The following is a 20026-nucleotide window of genomic DNA, read 5'->3' on the forward strand; positions in this document are numbered from 1 at the left end:
TTTTGCTTCCTAGTGTGGCTTGTTCTATTAGCTTTTAAAATAACTACTGTGTTGTAATGAGCAGATATTTCATCAGTCTCCAGTTAGAATCTTACAGTACTTTTATTTTGCCTCATCTGAATTGGGTTATAATAAAATATTCTCCATTTCTAGAACCACATTGTTTCTATGACGTTTAATTTGTAAGTAGTATATGCCTCTGCTTAACAGGGAAACTTGTATTGTTATTACTGATGTCTTTTACCAGAAAGTCTTCACTGCCTAATTCTGAAATCCTACTGCTTAGGTTTTATATTTTAACATGTGCTGTAGAAAGAGGCTGTTACACACGTTATTGCAATCTGAGAAACTGAAAGTGAATGACATTATTCTGAGAAGCACGGTTGGAGGCCTCCAGAGGTAATGTCTGAGGATGGAGATTATGACACCTTTGTAAGGAGGCATATTTTTGTTATGACATTAAGCTTAGTTTTCTAATCTCTTCAGACAGACAGACAGACGCACACATGCATGCGTGCGCACACACATGCACACACACACAGCACACACATGCACTCGCACAAACACATATACCTACCTTTTTAAATTCTGAATTCTTAGTAATTATGAATGGAAATTTAAGTCTCACCAACATTTATATCTCTAATCCATTTTGTCTAACAATGATGTTTTTCCTGTGGTATTATCACTTGCTCTGTGACTTCAGAGGATATAACCTTTAAAACTGTCTTAATTGATGGCTTCATTTTTCTGTGTGTGTGTGTGTGTGTGGTGTGGTGTGTGTGTTTTGTTTGTTTTTTGTTTGGGGGAGCACACCTAGTGATGCTATGGGATTATTCTGCAAGGCAAACGCCCTACCTGCCATACTATCTCTCCAGCCCATTTATTTTCTTTTCATTACTCTTTGTAATGCTATTCTCTTGAAGTCCAATTTTGAGAAGTTTGGTAGCTTTACAGTAATTTTTCAGTAATCTTTTCAATCAACTGCTTTTTCCCACCTTTTAATGGTTCTTTGATCTTTTCCTCTTTTGTCAGCCCTATATACACCAGAAAAAATTAGCTTTTAACCTTTTCCATGAAAGTCATCCTCATATATTGATTTTTGAGAATTGCTCTCTCTGTATTTCTGACAGTGACCTGAATTCATGTTTTTTTTATAAATAAGCATTTACTAACTTTGTCTTACTTTTTATTTTAGAAAATTTATATCTTTAATTGCTTAATTCTGATCTGGGCTGGAGCCATAGTACAGCGGGTAGGGCGTTTGCCTTGCACTCAGCTGACCCGGGTTCGATTCCTCCTTCCCTCTCGGAGAGCCCAGCAAGCTACCAGGAGTATACTGCCCACACGGTAGAGCCTGGCAACCTTCCCGTGGTGTATTCGATATGACAAAAACAGTAACAAGTCTAACAATGGAGACGTTACTGGTGCCCGCTCAAGTAAATGACAGTGCTACAGTGCTACAATTCTGATCTGAGTATCACACTGCTCTCATTTAGAAATAGAAGCCTATTTCTTTTTTTTCCAATGTTTTATTTTTTAGTGAATCACCGTGAGGTACAGGCTTACAAACTTTCATGCTTAACGTTTCAGTCATACAATAATCGATGCCCATCCCTCCACCAGTGCCCATTCTCCACCACCAATGTTCACAGTTTCCCTTCCCCCCACTCTTTCCCTCCCCCCCACCTCTGTGGCAGGCATATTCCATTTTACTCTCTCTCTCTCCTTTTGGGTGTTATGGTTTGCAATACATATATTAAGTGGCCATCATGCTCAGTTTATACTCTACTTTCAGCACACATCTCCCCTCCATAGCAGGCCCTCCAAGCATCCTTTACTTGGTGGCTGCTTCTCTGTCTGAGCTGCCTTTCCCCCCAGTTTGTGAGGCCAGAATAGAAGCCTGTTTCTTTATTTTTATTTTTATTATTTTTTAAAATTTTTATTAGTGAAACACCTTGAGGTATAGTTGTGGACTTACAAATTTTTGTGCTTGGGTTTCAATTATACAATAATCAAGTACCCATCCCTCCACCAGTGCCCTTTCTCACCACCATGGATCCCAGTATCCCTCCCCCCCCCCATCTCCCCCCCCCCCCCCCATCTCTCCCTGCCTCTGTGGCAGGGCATTCCCTTTTGTTCTCTCTCTCCTTTTGGGTGCTGTGGTTTGCAAAAAAGACATTGAGTGGCAATCGTGTTCGGTCTATAGTCTACTTTCAGCATGCTTCTTCCATCCTGGGAGGATCCTCCCAACACCCTTTATTTGGTGCTCCCTTCTCTATCTGAGCTGCCTTTTCCCCTAGCATGTGTGGCTGGCCTCCAAGCCATGGAGTAAACCTCCTGGTACTTATCTTGGCTATTCTTGGGTGTTAGTCTCCTATTTTGTTTCTTTATGTTCCCCAGATGAATGCAGTCTTTCTATGTCTGTCCCTCTCTTTCTGACTCACTTCGCTTAGCATGATACTTTCCATGTAGTACTACTTGTATGTAAATTTTATGACTTCATCTTTTCTAACAGCTACATAGTACTCCACTGTGTAGATGTACCAAAGTTTCTTTAACCAGTCATCTGTTTTCAGGCACTCAGATTCTTTTCCAGATTCTGGCTATTGTAAAGAGTGCTGCAATGAACAAATAAGTGCAGATGTCACTTCAACTATACTTTTTTGCCTCTTTGGGATATATTCCCAGGAGTGGTATTGCTGGGTCAAATGGGAGCTCAGTTTCTAATTTTTTGAGAATCATTCATACTGTTTTCCAAAAGGGCTGAAACAGTCAGCATTCCCACCAACAGTGAAGGAGGGTCCCTTAGAAGCCTATAACAAGCTTTCTAACAAGCTGTATGTTGCCTTTTTGTGTCCATGTCCCCTGCCTGACCATATTAGCCATCATAAAACAAGGCTTTCTGTGTTTTTTTTAAATTTCCATACCCCTCTATTCTAAACCAACTTGGCCTTTAACTTCTTTCAGATGTTTTGGAAATAAAAAACACATGTAAGTAAACACCCCCCCCCTTACCAGTATTAAGTATTCCACTTTATTCCTTTGTGCATTGAATTACTTTTGATCCTCCTCAGTATGTGTTTTTCTATTTTTCATTTTCATAATAATATCTCCTCTAAAAATTGATTCTTAGGTTCTTGTTAGATCAATTTATAAGACTTTACGGTAGTAGAAATTGGTTTCTAGTGCTGAAAAAGTAAGAACAATAACTTTGAGCTGAAGACCTGTTTCACTTTTTTAACCTCTGTAAGCCATGACTCTGCTATAAGATTAAAAACTCGTTCTTTCATGTCCTGAAATATTCCTTTTGATTGCAACTTGGTGCTGCACAAGGGCTTGTTCTTGGGAGGCCCTGAGCTTAATCTTAGCACCTCATGCCCTCCCCATGAGACCCCAGAAGAGCCAAGCACACTTTGATAATTCATAGCACATCTGGGGCTGTACCCAACCTCAGGCTCACACCATCTCACCAACCAACAAAGGGACTGCCACCCGCCCCACACTCTTGCTCCTAGTGGTCTCAATGGGGGGAGGGAAATTGCTATTTTATTTATTAACAATCATGAATTCCTTCAAATTCTCAAATGCAAGTTATTTAGAAATCATGTAGTAATAATGTCCTACCCTACTAGTATGAGAAAACTTAGTTATATCTTTATGTTTTACTGTATTTTAGATTTGCACCATTCCAGTGAAGACCCACTTATTCAACTCTTATGTCTTCCACTAGGAATTTTGAAATACTACTGAAACAAATTTTTCAGTAGAAGTATGACAGGAAACCCTTTAACTCTGCCTACGTACTTGCCCCGACATATGGATTATAGTTGGACAGGTGCTAATTCACATAGTGTACCCCTCTAAGTCATTTACAGTCACCTCCATCTCATTTCAGTAGTGAAAGTGCTCGATTATGTGTGAGGGAACTCTGAATTTCATTCAAGTTGTTTCCAGTAGCCCAGCAGAAGGCAGCCTTTCACGTATTCCACGGCAGAATCATCACTGCTGCTCTTTGCCTGCTGCAGCATCAAAACTACTCTTGGTACTATAGGAAGGGAGAAGAATTTTGGCAGGAAACGTCTAATTTGCTGATGCTACCCTTCATCAGTCTTTCTCAGAACATGGGGCATTTTTGAGAGACTTTCCATCACAAGTCTCTGACCTGCATGCTATTCTCTTGCTGGACTCAAATGCCTTATTTTAAGCCATTCTCATCTCGTATCTCTAGGCTGCATTGACGATAACCTAAGGCTGCTTCTTTCTAGTGTGGGCCTGTTGGCTCTTTAGCCAGTCTTTTGGCTTCCTATCTCTAGGCATTAATCACATACTGGTCTTATTTCATAGATCTCTGGGATACAGATAATCCTACAGGTACCCACTCTAGGCTTGATCTTGAAGGGTTGGGAAGGAGGGAACTAGTGCTAAACTCTGAAGGATTCTTCTCAAAGAAAGTATATCTTTTTCTTTCTTTTCAAGCTCCTCTGATAGTCTGGAGCTAAGGAAATCATGTAGGCTTTTAGTGCCCTTCCTTGAATGGTAAAACAACGTGACTTGGAATATTAAGGCATATGCAATCACTTCAGGGAGGGTTTTTTATTCATGTTTTTGCATGTGTGTTTGGGCCACATTCAACAGTGCTCAGGATATGGCTCTATCCTCACTCCTGGAGGCTTAGATATTAGACCAAAGTCAACTTTATGTGAGGCAAGCATCCTACCCACTGTACTATCATTTCGCCCTTAGGGTTCTTTTTTTTTTGCTTTTTGGGTCACACCTGATGATGCACAGGGGTTACTCCTGGCTTTGCACTCAGGAGTTACTCCGGGCGGTGCTCAGGGGACCATATGGGATGCTGGGAATCGAACCTGGGTCGGCCACGTGCAAGGCAAATGCCCTACCCACTGTGCTATCTCTCCAGCCCCTAGGGTTCTATTTTTTTTTATTTTTATTAATGAAACACCATGAGGTACAGTTGTAGATTTACAAATTTTTGTGCTTGGGTTTCGATTATACAATAATCAAGTACCCATCCCTCCACCAGTGCTCATTTTCCACCACCATGGATCCCAGTATCCTTCCTACCCCCATCCTCCCCATCCCACCCTGCCTCTGTGACAGGGCATTCCCTTTCGTTCTTTCTCTCCTTTTGGGTGTTGTGGTCTGCAAAAGAGGCATTGAGTGACAATCATGTTCAGTCCATAGTCTACTTTCAACATGCATCTCCCCTCCAGGGAGGATTCTCCAAACACCCTTTATTTGGTGCTCCCTTCTCTATCTGAGCTGCCCTTTCCCCTAGAGTGCCCGGCTGGCCTCTAAGCCATGGAGTAATCCTCTGAGTACTGATCTCGGCTATTCCTGGGTATTAATCTCCTATTTTGTTACTTTATGCCCCCCAGCTGAATGCAATCTTTCTATGTCTATCCCTCTCTTTCTGACTCATTTCGCTTAGCATGATACTTTCCATGTAATACCACTTGTATGTAAATTTCATGACTTTATCTTTTCTAACAGCTACATAGTACTCCATTGTGTAGATGTACCAAAGTTTCTTTAACCAGTCATCTGTTCTTGGGCACTCAGGTTTTTTCCAGATTCTGGCTATTGTAAGGGTTCTATTTTTAACATCCTTTTACACAAACTTGTCTACAGACTTAAGACACTTGGAACCTTTTCAATTCCTCATATAGATGGAAATAAAAATGACTTCTTTGTGTGTTTTCTGATAGCACAATTAACGATAATTTCATCAAAGTATATTCAATCTCTACGTCTTAAGATCCTTTACTTGCTCTCTTTTTATCTCATTACCTTCAGATCCTCACCTGCTTCCTTATGAATTCTTGGACAGTTGCATTTGATCAGGAGCCCAGTGACTTATCACACGCTACTCTACATACTTCCAGAGATGACGTTTGCGAGTCCTGGACTAAATACTGATAGCTATTTATTTCATCCACTCCATTGCCAGCCTGTTAGCATCTCTAATCTCTAGCAATGACTTCTAACATGGAGGCCTGGGTAGAGCTGGGACCATTGAAGAGATGGAAAAAATTGTGTTATTGGTCTATATGAAGTATGGCCTAGAGAACAGATGATATCTCACAATATACTTTTACTAAAAGTATGTTGATGTTATCATAACTGTCAAAAGTATGACGTTCTCTCAGATGTTGGAGTAAAAGCTCCCATTCAATATTAGTTTTAAGAAGTAATGCATTTCATATGTAATTGTTGTGTAATGGTCTGTGAAATGCTTTTATATTATCAAAGTCCACTTATATTTGAAAAAATCTATAACTTAATATTATTTTTGTAGTTTCTGATTTTGATACAGGGCAGGGTTTATATGCCCTTGCCCTATAGTCTTTATACAAATAAATTTTATGTTTTTGATATTGCAAAAGATCTTGAGGCAATCTGGAAAATAAAGTAATCCCGAGATAGTCCTACTTTATATTTTAAGCATCATGTATCACAGTGATTTATAATCACATGCCATAGACACAAAAATGTGATATTTGTAGCTTGTTAGCATCACTTACTCTTTGTACCCTTTGAAAAAAGTTTGATTATTTTATAGACACAGGTATATCAATTCCATTGCAGTAAAAAAATTTACTTTTACATTATTTATACAGTGTTATGGTGAGTTGAAAAAGTCAATAGCTTTTCCAAGTTTACTGCCAAGATCAGTGAATTCTTAAAAATCAGACCCAGTATGCACTTATAACTTAATTCCAGTGATGATTTTAATGTAAGAGACTACATAGACGATATCATCATGTGCTTTTAAAATGTTATCTTGGCCTAAAATAACCATGTCCATAAATATATGGGGAATGCTAGAAAGCTAAAAATTTGCATTGGATACTTTCATCACAGGAGAAATAGTTGAGAATTTCCACAAATATATAGCTGCATACACTATTGCATAGAATATCTGGTATATATTGATATATAAATCAATATGTTTGGAGTTGGGTATGTTGGATATAAATTATATTAAATATATGTTTGAAATTGGAACTACTAACTTATATTTCTTTTTTCGTCTAAAATTATTTGAGAACACCCTTAATATAAACTAGCTACTAACAAACCCAAGTCTTGGGTGACAAAATAATTTTCCCTTTTCTTTATATAATAAGGTTTCTAACTGCATTCAAATTTGCAAGAGAGAGGCTACTAACTAAAGGATTATGTATAGTCCCATCATCTTGATACATAGAGAGAAAGATGACGGAGAGACCTAATTTTATGGAGATACAGTGTCAGAGTAGGACATCTTATCCTTTTTTAATGGACACTTCATGTTAGAAATTTCCCTCCTCTTTCAGATTGTTCAGTTTCCTACACAGTTCCAATAACAAGTACCACTGTTTATTTTGTTGCTGTTTTCTTATAGTATTTTCTGAGATGACATTTAAGTTAAAGTCTTTTAAATCTTACAATATATATTCATTAATAGACATTTAATCTTTCAATCACTTATTATTTTATGAAACTGAAATGACAGTAAAACGAATTCAGGGTTTAATTGAATGATATAATTATGGTGGAAAAGCCTTTTCACATCACCTAAATTGGTTTCTTTCTTTGTACCAGTAACAACTTGAACATAATAATACATTTTCTTTATATTTAATTATAATTTTGGTATAATATATTGATTTTGACTTATATATTTTACTCATAGTCATTATATTATGGTAAGAAAGACTTTTAGGTCTTTCAGTTCTGCTGTGTTAGTGACATATGTTTATAGATCAAAGAGTGTGGTGCTATGTTGTTTTTGCCATTCATTTGAATCCAGGCTTATCTAAAACATAAAAATTGCTATTTCTCTTTCTGTTTATTATGTTATGAGGATTGCTGGAGGTAAGTTATACCCCAACTGTAATTTACACTTGAAGTTTCATCTGGTTTATCATTTCTTAAACAATTAAACCAAGGTTAGGATATTGGATTAGTGAATTGTACATATTTACCCTGAAGAGTCAAAACTTCTCCTTTCATATTTGTATGTAAATTGATATTCAGCCATTTTTTCTAAAAAACAGAAGAATCCATACTAGTGCGTAGAATATAATTGTCTTTATAGCCATTCATTTCTATACTTTTCATAATGAAGTTTTAGGTTTGATATAAAGAAACGTTTATGAGTAAAACAAATCCAACAATGAATTCCTTTAGTAAACTTATCACTATCACTAAATGAGTATTCTTTCATACCAAAATTCATACTGTTTTCTTTAATACTTATTTATGTCTGCTTCTTCTTCTCTAGTATCATGTTATCAACTTTATTGGGATTACTTTTTTTGGTTGATTTTTAATCATATCTCAACAGTATTTACATTGCATTAAGTGAATATATTTTCTACATTTTGGGGGAGAGGGTCCTGTGTGTTGTCCAGGAGCCCAGAGGCTACTCTCATCAACCAGGCAGTTGGTTCTCTGCCAGGGCCTATGGATAGTGCTCAAAGCCTCCAGGGCTCTACTGGTGATGCCCGGGGACTAATTGATGTTGGGGATCAAATCCTTGTATTATTTCCCAAGTTTCTAACTACACACTCATACATACATTTGAATATATCACTTTTGTTTTATTTTTTGTTTTCTTTGCCCTTGATTTTCTTTTGACTCTCTCACAGTTTGTAACTGGTGATGCTGAGCACTTCATATAAATTGATTGGGTGAGAGGGAGAAACGCTCAATGGGCCAGAGTGTATGCTTTGCATGCTGGAGCCCTGGGTTAGATCGCCAGTACTGCATTGATACCAGATCACTGCTAGGAGCTGCTCTGAGCAGAAGCTGAGAGTAACTTCTGATCACCATATGGTGTGGCCCAATTCCCACCTTTCCTGAAACAGTCAAGTTGATAAATGAAAGATTCATATAAACTTTTGATGTCAATAGTACAACAAATAAACTTTACTCATTCACCTTTTGAATATATAATGTTTATCAATTTATCTGCTATCCTTTCTTATATCATGAATAGTTATTGAAGCCTTGACTAACTTGCAGTCTTCACTTTATTTTATTATATGTAAATCACTGTCCTCTGTAACTTGCTTTTCCTACAATCATACAAGACAAAACTTACGAATCAAAGATCATAGTTACAGTACTGACAACTCCTTTTTTCTGTTCACTGTAATTCTGAAGCAGTCAGTGTTGATAACTGATAATCAGAAGGAAAACGTTCCTGAAAGAAAAAGCTCCAATATCTAGATGAATCAAATTAATAATAAAAGCATATTATCCACCATTATAAAACTGTACCCCAAAGTATTTTTCAATTAAGATTCAAAATTTATTTTTCTTAATTCCTCATTTGGAAAATATTATTACTACTCCTCAAATATAGATATATTGCTGGTAAGTTTCAATATAAAAATAAGTTTTGTATTAACATTTACAATGAAATCATTTAACAAAATGTAACCAGTTTCATTCTCTAAGTTGAGAATAAATCTCTTCTTTATGATTTTCTCATAAAGTGAAAATATAAGTTAAACACTTTAATTCTCCCTTTACAATATACATATTATTATAGAGTTATAATTTAGGAAAGCAGATGTTGTATTTACAAATTTCAGTTAGAAAACTTTCATTTTATTTAACATTAATGTGGATGTTTATCTTTTCTCTGTAGGATTTACATGCTCCTGACAACTAAATTTAGCCCTAGGTTTGGAAATAAATTGTCATTTTTCCTTCTTATTAGCTCTTTTTTCATCTGTGTACCTCTCCTATGAATAAGAAGTCAAACTTTATGGGTCTAAAGAAAAGAAATATCATAAATATTTTTGTAGAAAATTTATAGCATAAATCATAAGAGATTACCATTTTTCCTTTAAAATAATATTTTACTTTGATTATTGCATATCACAATATAAGGTGTTTAGAGGATTACTTATTATTTTGCATGAAATATGAATAGCTCATCATAGTTTTTAGTTAACAAACTATAGTGCCATTTATAATCCTCTCTTTTTATTTTTAAATTGTGTCACTGTTTATATTCATTTTTAAGAAAAAGTGAAACAAACTTAACTATCTAGCATAATTTTAGTGTGATACTTTTGTGGGGTTTTGTATATAGCTATGTTATGAATTGAATCACGCATTAAAGTAGAACAGCATGTTTTCACAGTAATGAAGCAATGTAAAAACTTTTTTGAAAGAGTTTTGCTTGCTACAGCTTCTTTCTAGCATGTAGTTGACACTTAGTTTTATTGTGACAACACAGTGGATGTCTGCTTTTTTATGTTTATCATTCACATAACTCCATTTTTGACAATGGGGGCATTATAAATAAAAGATATTTTTAAAGAAATATTTGAAATTATATGTATTTAATATCTTCTCTTTTTCTTTTGCCCCTACAGAAATTCATGATGAAGGTGAGCCACCAGATCCTCTATATATAATATTTCAATGTTTTAAATTTATTAGCAGATTTTATTTTAGAATCTGTTATTTTTAAGTTTTTAAAATGACCCAAACTTTAAGCAAACATTTTAAAAATTGAATAGGTTACATTTGACATCTGTGGTTTATCTTATAACTTTTTTTAATCAATATAAGGAATTTCTCTCATAAAAAAATTTCCTTTGGTCTTTCATTATAAAACAGATTCCAAACACTGACCTGCCATGGGGATACACTGAAAAAGGGGCAAAGGAGAGGCAGAATAGAAAAAACAGTTGTGGTAAAGATGCAATAACTTAGTCAGAACCATAAATAACAGCACTATTGTAACTGTATTGCCTAAAGTCTAATACTTTTTAGAGAAAAATTACAGAAAACTTTATTCATTTAGACTTTTTGATGTTGGGCTTATATATGCTTTTTGTGTTTAATCATGTTTGCATTAATGGATTAATAGGAATTCACAAACTTGAAAATCACAAGAGACATAAAGGAATTGCTTTGAATCGTAACAAAATCACAAAATGGACAGGTTTTAAAAGGAAATAACCTAAAAGGAAAAGTAAAATGCATCATCTTGTCATTGAAGGAAATATGAGTGGAAAGAAAAGGAAGTATAGAATGTCATTATTTTGGGACATGCCATCCAGCTATTTTCTTTCATTTTTAGATGGTACCACTTTTATCGTACTTCACTGAAAATTTTTAGTTTTTTTGTACTGAAAGTTGAGAAACAGTGTATACATAAACATATTATGCTTTAAATGTATTTTAAAAAGTTTAACTACAAGACTGGAGGAGGTAGTACAGAAGTTAAGGCCTTGCAAATGTCAAACACTGGTTTAACCCCTGCCACTAGCAAATGGTCCCCCAGCAGTGACCCCTGAAGACAGGACCAGGAGAAAGCCCTGAATACCTAAAGGTGTGGGCCAAATTCCTTGTTCCCAAAAGGATTTAATTTTAAAAATTTAAATCAAGTGTAACACCTCAAAGTTAAATGTAGCTTTTTAGTTACTCACAAGAGAAAGCATACAAAGTTTACCCTTCTGCCTATTCAGTTACTTAGCTAAGTCTAAGATTCCTGTTGTATAAATTAGACCAGACATGTGGTAGCTACTGACAACTGTTTTAATTTTTTAAATTTTGGGTCACACCCGGTAATGCACAGGGGTTACTCCTGACTCTGCACTCAGGAATTACTCCTGGCGGTGCTTTGGGGACCGTATGGGATTCTGGGGATCAAACCCGGGTTGGTCGTATGCAAGGCTAAAGCCCTACCTGATGTACTATCACTTCGGCCCCTGGTCATTAACTTTGAGAATTTGAAAGTGTGGATAGGAAGACAGATTTGAGTACTTCTTTGAAGTCCTTTATCAACAAGGGCATTACACATTCTAAAAACCAGATATTATTTTTTCAGTAAAATATTAGTATTTTTGAAAGTGATGGTATCAACTGGTAAATTAGACAATATCGAACAAGGATCTTGTTTCAGATGCTAGAAATAGCATCAAAATGTAATTATGTTCTTTCTTGGAAAATAATCAGCAAAGTAAGAAAATTACATTTGAAACATTTTTTTTTTGTTAAATCTGAATTTTATCATCTCACCCACTCCAAACCTGTATTGCTTATTACTATATTATTATAATATTTGTATTATTTTTTAAGCAGTTAATTTGTTTGTTGTTTTCTCAGCCACACCTTGTGGTGCTCAGAGTTTACTCCTGTCTCTGTGCTTAGGGATCATTACTGGTGATCAACATACGTGGTTTCAGGGATTGAATAAGGTTTGGCCAAGTGCAAGCAAGCACCTTGTCCCCTGACTATCTCTCAGGCTCTATGCCCTATCAATTCAACTGTCTCTCTCTTAATATGTACCCAAAATACTTGATATACTTAAAATACTTGAACAAGTCTCTGATTTCTTGATAAAGGCTCAACGGCTTATTTTCCTATCTTTCTTAGATGATCTGGAAGACTTAGAAATAGATTAAATGGAGGGCTTGTGTATTTAATTATAGTTATATTAAGCTTCTGAAAAAGAAAAGAGCAGTGCATTTTATTCGGCTCTTACCTTTCAATTATGTCTTCTTTGGCTGTCATTGCCTTATAAGTATTATTTAACCTCCTAGAACCAGACAGGTGTTTCTTCGTCACAGGATCCCATTTTTTTCTTCTGGCACTAAATGATTAGGACACATTATCCAGTTCCAACTTGATATGTTCTCCCTGGAGACTTTGGCTTCAGAACCACAAGAAGGCCATCAGATGCCAAGTGCCTGCCTTCATAGAATTCTACTGACTGTGTCAGGCACGTTTGTTTTACTTGAAGACAGAACTCTCGTTCCTCACTGTTATCATCCTCTGAATCTGTTGTGTCACAAGCCATTAAAGATGGCATTGCTGCTTGAGTATTTTCTGCTGTGAGCGAGCCTCAGGGTGGCTAAAATGCCAGACTCCAGAAATGAAAATAGTTCTGTGCTAGTCAATCTTGTGTCTTTCACCTTGTGATTCTAAATCATTCTAGTCAATTTGGTGCTGTTCACTTTGTGACTCTAAATCATTCTCAGCCCCGAAATCTGATTCCTGAGCACAGGGCCAGGAATAAACCTTGAGCACCGGTGGGTGTGGTCCCCAAACCAAACCAAACCAAACCAAACCAAACCAAACCAAACCAAAAGTAATATGTTATGTTATGGAAGTCTAAGATTTTAAACGGTTGTCACATAGAGTCTGATTTTATTAATTTAGAAACTCATGCTTAATAAGGACCTGGAGTACAAAAAAATCCTAAATTGAATAAATAGCATTTTTGTACATAACTGATTACAATCTAGAATTTTGTAAGATACTTAACTGCTGTGTAACAGGTAAATTAAATGATTTTAAACAGAAATAATAGAAATTTTCATTAAATATGTGAGACAATTATATATATAAAAATAGACCTGCCTCTCCAAGAAAACACTAAAAATATGAAACACAAAGCTAGTGATTTTATTATGTAAAAGCCACTTTATTTGATCATAGTCATCACTTCTTTGTGTATTATATATATTTTTCTTTTTCACTTAGAATAGTTATATCTCAGGGGTATTCACAGTGATCCAATTTGTTTCCATTCCCACAGAGAAGGAAGATAGATAAATAAAGTCTTATGGCCACATACTATTCTAAAAATATAAATATAGTAGCATTTGCATTAATGATTTTGCTTACATAGGGTCCCCTACTTGGATAATTTTCCTCAAGATTCTGGAAAGGGTGAAGTCTCAAAATGCCTAATGCTAAATTTGTACCAAAATAGATTGTATAAAGATTGAGGTAAGGTTTATTTAGAATACATAGAGCTATGTTTTTTGATGTTGGTTGCATGCACTCAGAACATTTTTATGTATGAGTTTGATTTATTTATTTACTGTGTAGCATTAAGCCTATTGGCCCTCTCTTTGGTAATAGAACCAAACCCAGGCACAGGACTGAAGAACTTTAAACTCTTAGTTTTGTAAATTCAAATTCTACTTTTTGCAAGTGATTCTTTTGGGGGGAATGGCACACTCGTTAGTACACAGGGAATATTCCTGGGTCTGCATTCAGGTATCACTCCTGGTGTTGCCCCTGGGACCAAATTGGTGTAGGGAAATAACCTGGATCAGCTGCATGCAAGGCATGTGTCCTGCCCTCTGCCTCTCTGGCCCTTATGAGTGATTCTTTACTCCTCAACACAGGACAATTTAGAGGGAAAAGTTTAGAAGTAGTCAGTAATTAGCTTTTGGGTTTTTGTTTGTTTGTTTTTACCTCATAGTACCTAAATGTAAACCCCCATCATTTATAGGTAAAAACGGTAGCCCAGCACTGGTGAGTTCAGAATCCTGGTGCTACAGAGGCACCATAAGGGATTGTTGACTTCTGAGGGTGGTTGAGATTTCAGGAACTGATGTAGCCTTAATCAGAATTGACACCTTACTTTAAGAATATGTAGTTTCAGGAAATATTTTTATTTAAAGAGAAGGGCACACGTAAGGCTCCGAGTTCTACCCTTCCTTATCCCTCAACACTGCTAGGGGCGTGCTGTCAGGCAATGGTAGCTCGACATTGTTAGGCACTGCATCGGGTGGCACTACCTGGCTGAGTATTGCTGGTGGTGACCAAAGGACCTGAGCATCATTGGTGACACCCCCCTCCTCCAAAAAAAGATGTGATAATCTATTATATAGTTGGAAATGTTAAGAGAAAAATTAACAATTTGGGGCAGAGTTACGGTACAGCAGGTAGGGACCCACCTTGAAAGTGGCCCATATGGATTTGAACCCAGGCACCCTGTGTGGTTTCTGAGCTCCACCTGAAGTGATCCCTGAGTGCAGAGCCCTGAGTAGCCCCTGAGCACTGTGAGGGTTTTTATTCAGTGTGGCCAAATATACAACAAACCAAACAAAAGCACAAAAAAATAATTTGTTCTGGAAGTTGCACTTTCTTTGCTGTTGGTGTGTAAGATTTTGAAGGAAATTGTTTGGGATTCAGTATGAAAATTATTGAATGAATCATTATATTTCAGTGCAGATTGTCAAGAGAGTGATAGACTGAGTGGAGTGAGTTTAGTACCCTTGGCATCAGGTACTGTGTTTCCTGAGAAATTTTGAGTGCATAGGAAAAAGTGTTCCTTTCTTTAATATTTACCAGGAAATTGGCAAGACTAAAGTATAGATGACTTATTTTTTTCAAAATTTTCTTTTATTAACTAATAAATTACAAAGTTATTCATAGTCTAAGACTTCTTTTTATATAAAATTTATGTTTTTCATTCTTCTTTTACTGGTTTCGTTGAAAGCTTTGTTTACTTTTTGTATACTTTATGTTCCATGAAGTAGTTAAAATTTTAATGTCAGGAACACAAAAATTCTGCTTTTCAAGTATGATCTAGAAAGCAGGCCAACTTTGAACTCGCTGTGCTATAATTTGATTGATTCTGATCTAGTTGTTCCTGGCTGGATTTCAGAAATGATATGGTTGTGCCAGGTTGTACTTACAGGTTTTGATCTGGGTTGCTTGAAGGAAAATGGGCCATCAGTCCTGATTACCACTGCTTATCATTCATCATCCAGCATTAGGGATGTTTTTCTCTTTGAATTATTCTGTGGATTCCCATAGTTCACTTAGACAGTGAACTGCCTAGAAATAACTCTAAAGATGATTTTATGAAGGACCAGAGTTCTCTATATCAGAGGAAGCTCATCAGTATTTGTTCACTTAAATGGATGCAAGGAATAGGAAAAGGGGGACCTGGAGCTATAGAACAGTGGATAGGAAACTGCCTTGCATGCGGCCAACCAGGTTTGATCCCGTATATCCCACATGGTCCCTCAAACCCTTCCAGAAGTGATCTCTGAGCACAGAGCTAGGAGTAATCCCTTAGCACTGCTCAGTGTGGACCCAAAACTGAAAAAAAAAAGAGGATATGAATATCTCTTATAACAAAGTTGATGGAGTTGATAAAATCAACCAAATTTTATACTCTCTCTCTCTCTCTCTCTCTCTCTCTCTCTCTCACACACACACACACACACACACACACACACACACACATGCACAGTGCTTTGGACTACACTTGGTGCGCTAATGAACACTCCTGGCTCTGCACTTAGCAATCCCTCCTAGTAGTACTCAGAGGACCATACAGGATGCCTGAGGTTGAACCCAGGATAACCATATACAAGGAATACTCTGTTCAGTGTACCATTGCTCCCGCTCCAGAATTAACCAAATTTTAAGAACACAGAAAGAATCAAGATATTCCTTTGACTGACTCCCTTAAATATAGTTCTTTGGATAAATATTTCCTACATGAACAAGTTATTCAACCTACATGAGAGTGGTAAATCATATGTTTTGTTTTGTCTGAATCAAAGCCAATTTGGGCAGTTTAGTATATAAAATGCCAAAAGAAAAATCTCGTTGGTTTGACTGTCAAGAATAAAATACATGGTGCAAGAGCAGTAGTATAGCTGGTAGTACACTTGCATGTAGCCAACCTGGGTTCGACCCACCAGCATCTCATATTTTCCTTAAGCATCGTAAGGAGTAGTTCCTGAGTGCAGAGCCAGGAGTAACACATGTGGCCAAAAAAAAAAAAAGAAAGGAATACTGGGGGACAGAGCTATAGTACAGTGGGTAGGGCACTTTCCTTGCATGTGACCACCAATATTCTATCCCCTGCACTCCATGTGGTTCCCTGAGACTGCCAGAAGTGATTCCTGAGTGCAGAGCGAGGAGTGACCTGAGTACTGCTGGGTATAATCCCAAAACAAAAACCAAGACGCCAAAGAAAGAATTTTTCAGTTGGTTTATAGCTTTGGAGGTTATATATGATACTAGAAGAAAGGATCCTATAAAAGTGATAACAAGTTAAATGACGTTGGCCACAACAAATCAAATGTATTACAGAAAATAGAGCTACTCTCAAAATATCTTATTCTGTGGACAGATATGAAGTTGCAAAACATGTTTTACCTTTCAATATGTAAAAAAGTGATTTTCCTTTTAGCTAAAACCAGATTTTCTTATAATTTTAGTCTTTTAATATCATTTTTAGGAGCTACTCTGAGAGTTTTAAAACAGACAAATACATTACTTAAAGAAATTCTATGGAAAAATAGCAGATATGTTTTAACTAAAAAGGTACAATAGTATTGGCTCTCAGAGTGCTTCTGCACTTTTTAATGCATATTACTTTGGCATCATCATTTGCATCTTTAAGTCCTTAGAAGATCTTTTCATACAGGAAAAAAATTTCTTGACACTACTTCCTTAATCGTCCGTTATCTTACCTTACCAAATTCTATAGTTCTTCTTCTTTCTGTGACCCAGTACTACAATTTCATGATTCCTTTACTTTCTTATATTCCTCATGATTATTTGTCTTGAGGCCTTTACTCATATTTTTCACCTATCCTTCATTGGGATCCTCCAATTTTTTTTCAATAAATGTTTTTTGATTATTTATTAAGTTATTTATGTGGGATTTAATAGGAAGTTTTCTACAACTTGAGAAAATCCTTTATTTCATATAAAGGAAATTGGAATATTTTTATAAACAAAAGCTATGAAAAATTTTTCAGGCTTTGTACTGATTAAACCAATTTTGTGTTTTAGAAAAACTCATTCACTGAGCAGATATTTACTTAGTCCTTACAATGTGCCAGAAGTTTTGCTAAAAACCTGATAAATAGTAGTGATCCACAAAAGAGCCTGGCAAGCTACCCGTGACGTATTCTATATGCCAAAAACAGTAACAATAACGGAACTCATTCCCCTGACCCTGAAAGAGCCTCCAGTACGGCAGAGTTGGGAAAGACAAGTAAGGAGAGGCCGCTAAAATCTCAGGGCTGGGACGAATGGAGATGTTACCCATGCCCAGACGAGTAAATCGATGAACAACGGGATGCCAGTGATAATAGTGATACAGTGATAAGAGATTAATAGTCCCTGTGTAATGCATACCACAAATAATGGAAAATAACCATAAAGAAAAGATGGACCAGGGAAAGATTATAGGAATGCCTTGCTGCCTTACATCCCTCTGACCCTGGTTCAAATCCCCTGAACACCACCAGGTGTCACTTCAGAGCACAGAGCCAGAAACACCCTTGAAATGCTGCCAGGTGTGGCCCCAAATAAAACAAAAACAAAACACGGTAAAGAAATGATGCATGATGATATTTACTAATCCTGTCTATTCTTGAAGACGTTGATGGACTGCTAGCTCCATGGCAGAGGTTTCCTTGAGAGTTTTCTTCCAGTTTAAACTATTTATCCACACCACTGTGCTTATATGCAGTAACTCTTACTTTATCATTTCCCATTATACTTTTCTGTGAGAACTTGAATGCATCATATTGAAGTGACGGTGCTACATTGACTCACTTGAAATTTTCTCTTCTTGCCCCTCTCTCCTCTTCAGACGGCTCAGGGTAGTGGTCATCGAACACTCCTCTATGGACATGCCATATTGCTACGTCATTCCTACAGTGGCATGGTAAGTACACATTTCTTTCACCTCTCTGTGGGCCTCCAGATTCATTTGGGCATATATAGTCAGGAAATTTTGATCATAACATTTTTAAGATGGTATCAGTGATCTTGGATGAATTGTTTGTTATTACTTTTACTGGGGGGCAGGGGGGTTTTGGGGCCACACCGAGTGATGCCCAGGCGCTACTCCTGGCTCTACATTCAGGAATTGCTCCTGGTGATGCTTGAGTAATAATATGGGTTTCCAAAGAACAGCCGGTCTGCCCTGTGCAAGACAAAGCCCTAACCACTATACTTACTATCTAGCCTCACATTAGTATCTTTGTACTTTGTTCAGTTTTCTCACTTAACATGTGAGCGTTACTTTACATGATCTGTAAGGTCCTTAAATTCTATCATTATATGATTCCTTTTTTAAATATCTCCCTTTTAATATCTTTTAAGGGAAAGAGAAGCATGAGAGTCAAGAAATAGTTTTCATTTCTACTTTTATAGATAGATCATTCATTGAAAGTAAAGTTAGATTATTAACAAAAACAAGTTTATTTAGTATAAGGGAGAATTAAATCTACTTTTGTGCCTTATAGTCAGTCCCCAACTTTTTGAAGTAAATGTTTTATTTATTTTTTTCCACATTCATTTCTTCTTTCACCCACTAATTTATATTGTGCAATAAACTTCTCTCATGCATAGAGTCCTCATTTTCTATCACAACAGAGTTCAAAAGTATAAGATGAGAGTATAGAGAAAATGTTGATCAATTTTACTGATAACTTAATAGCATTTTGATTTATGGGCTTTATCATATACATAAATTGACTTAGAGAATCTTGAACTGAAAGTTATTTTTTAAAATAAACTCTCATCTTAAAAAACTAATGTCTTCAAAATTCTTAATAGAAAAAAATAAAATTCTTAATAGAAAAAGTAATGATGAACACCAGCAATTCTTGAAAAACTAATTTATTGTATTGTTATTTTTTTCTTTGTTCTTGGCAGCACATGGGGACAGTGCTCAGGGCTTAGTTCTGCCTCTGAGCTCAGAGATCACTCCTGGTTAAACTTAGGGTACTGTATAGTCTGGGATTAAACCTAGATAGGCTGAATGCAAGACAAGCATCCAATCTTCTGTACTATTGCTCTGCTCTAGGGTAAACTAATTTAAACAAACAAATAAAATGAAAAATATATTAACTTCATTCTGGAAATCTTAACTGACAATGCTATAGATGAAATAAAAATGTTTTTTATAATTGGTAAATATATATATATACATACTACCACACCATATTTGATGGGTTCAGATAGTAGGCAACAACAACAACAACAAAACAACAATATATATATATATATGTATATATATGCCTCTCAGAGAGCCAGGCAAGCTACCAAGAACATCCCACCTGCACGGGCAGAGCTTGGCAGGCTCCCCTTCGCATATTCAATATGCCAAGAACAGTAACGATAACAGGTCTCATTCCACAATTGTTGGGAAAGATGAGTAGGGAGAGTAAGCTAAAATTTCGGGGCTGGGAGGAATGGAGATGTTACT

At 36.3% G+C, this 20026-nt stretch overlaps 1 protein-coding gene across 1 annotated transcript in view; it reads left to right on the plus strand.

Annotated features, from left to right (window-relative positions):
• RYR2 (ryanodine receptor 2) overlaps positions 1-20026 on the plus strand; it is a 754458-nt gene that overhangs the window by 269492 nt on the left and 464940 nt on the right. The window contains exons 5-6 of the mRNA XM_056113587.1: positions 10401-10415; positions 18404-18478. Coding sequence (XP_055969562.1) covers positions 10401-10415; positions 18404-18478 — 90 coding nt within the window. The remainder of the gene's footprint in view (positions 1-10400; positions 10416-18403; positions 18479-20026) is intronic.

This window comes from Sorex fumeus, unplaced genomic scaffold (assembly GCF_029834395.1).
Source record: "Sorex fumeus unplaced genomic scaffold, SorFum_2.1 ptg000021l, whole genome shotgun sequence".
Classification (NCBI taxonomy): domain Eukaryota; kingdom Metazoa; phylum Chordata; class Mammalia; order Eulipotyphla; family Soricidae; genus Sorex; species Sorex fumeus.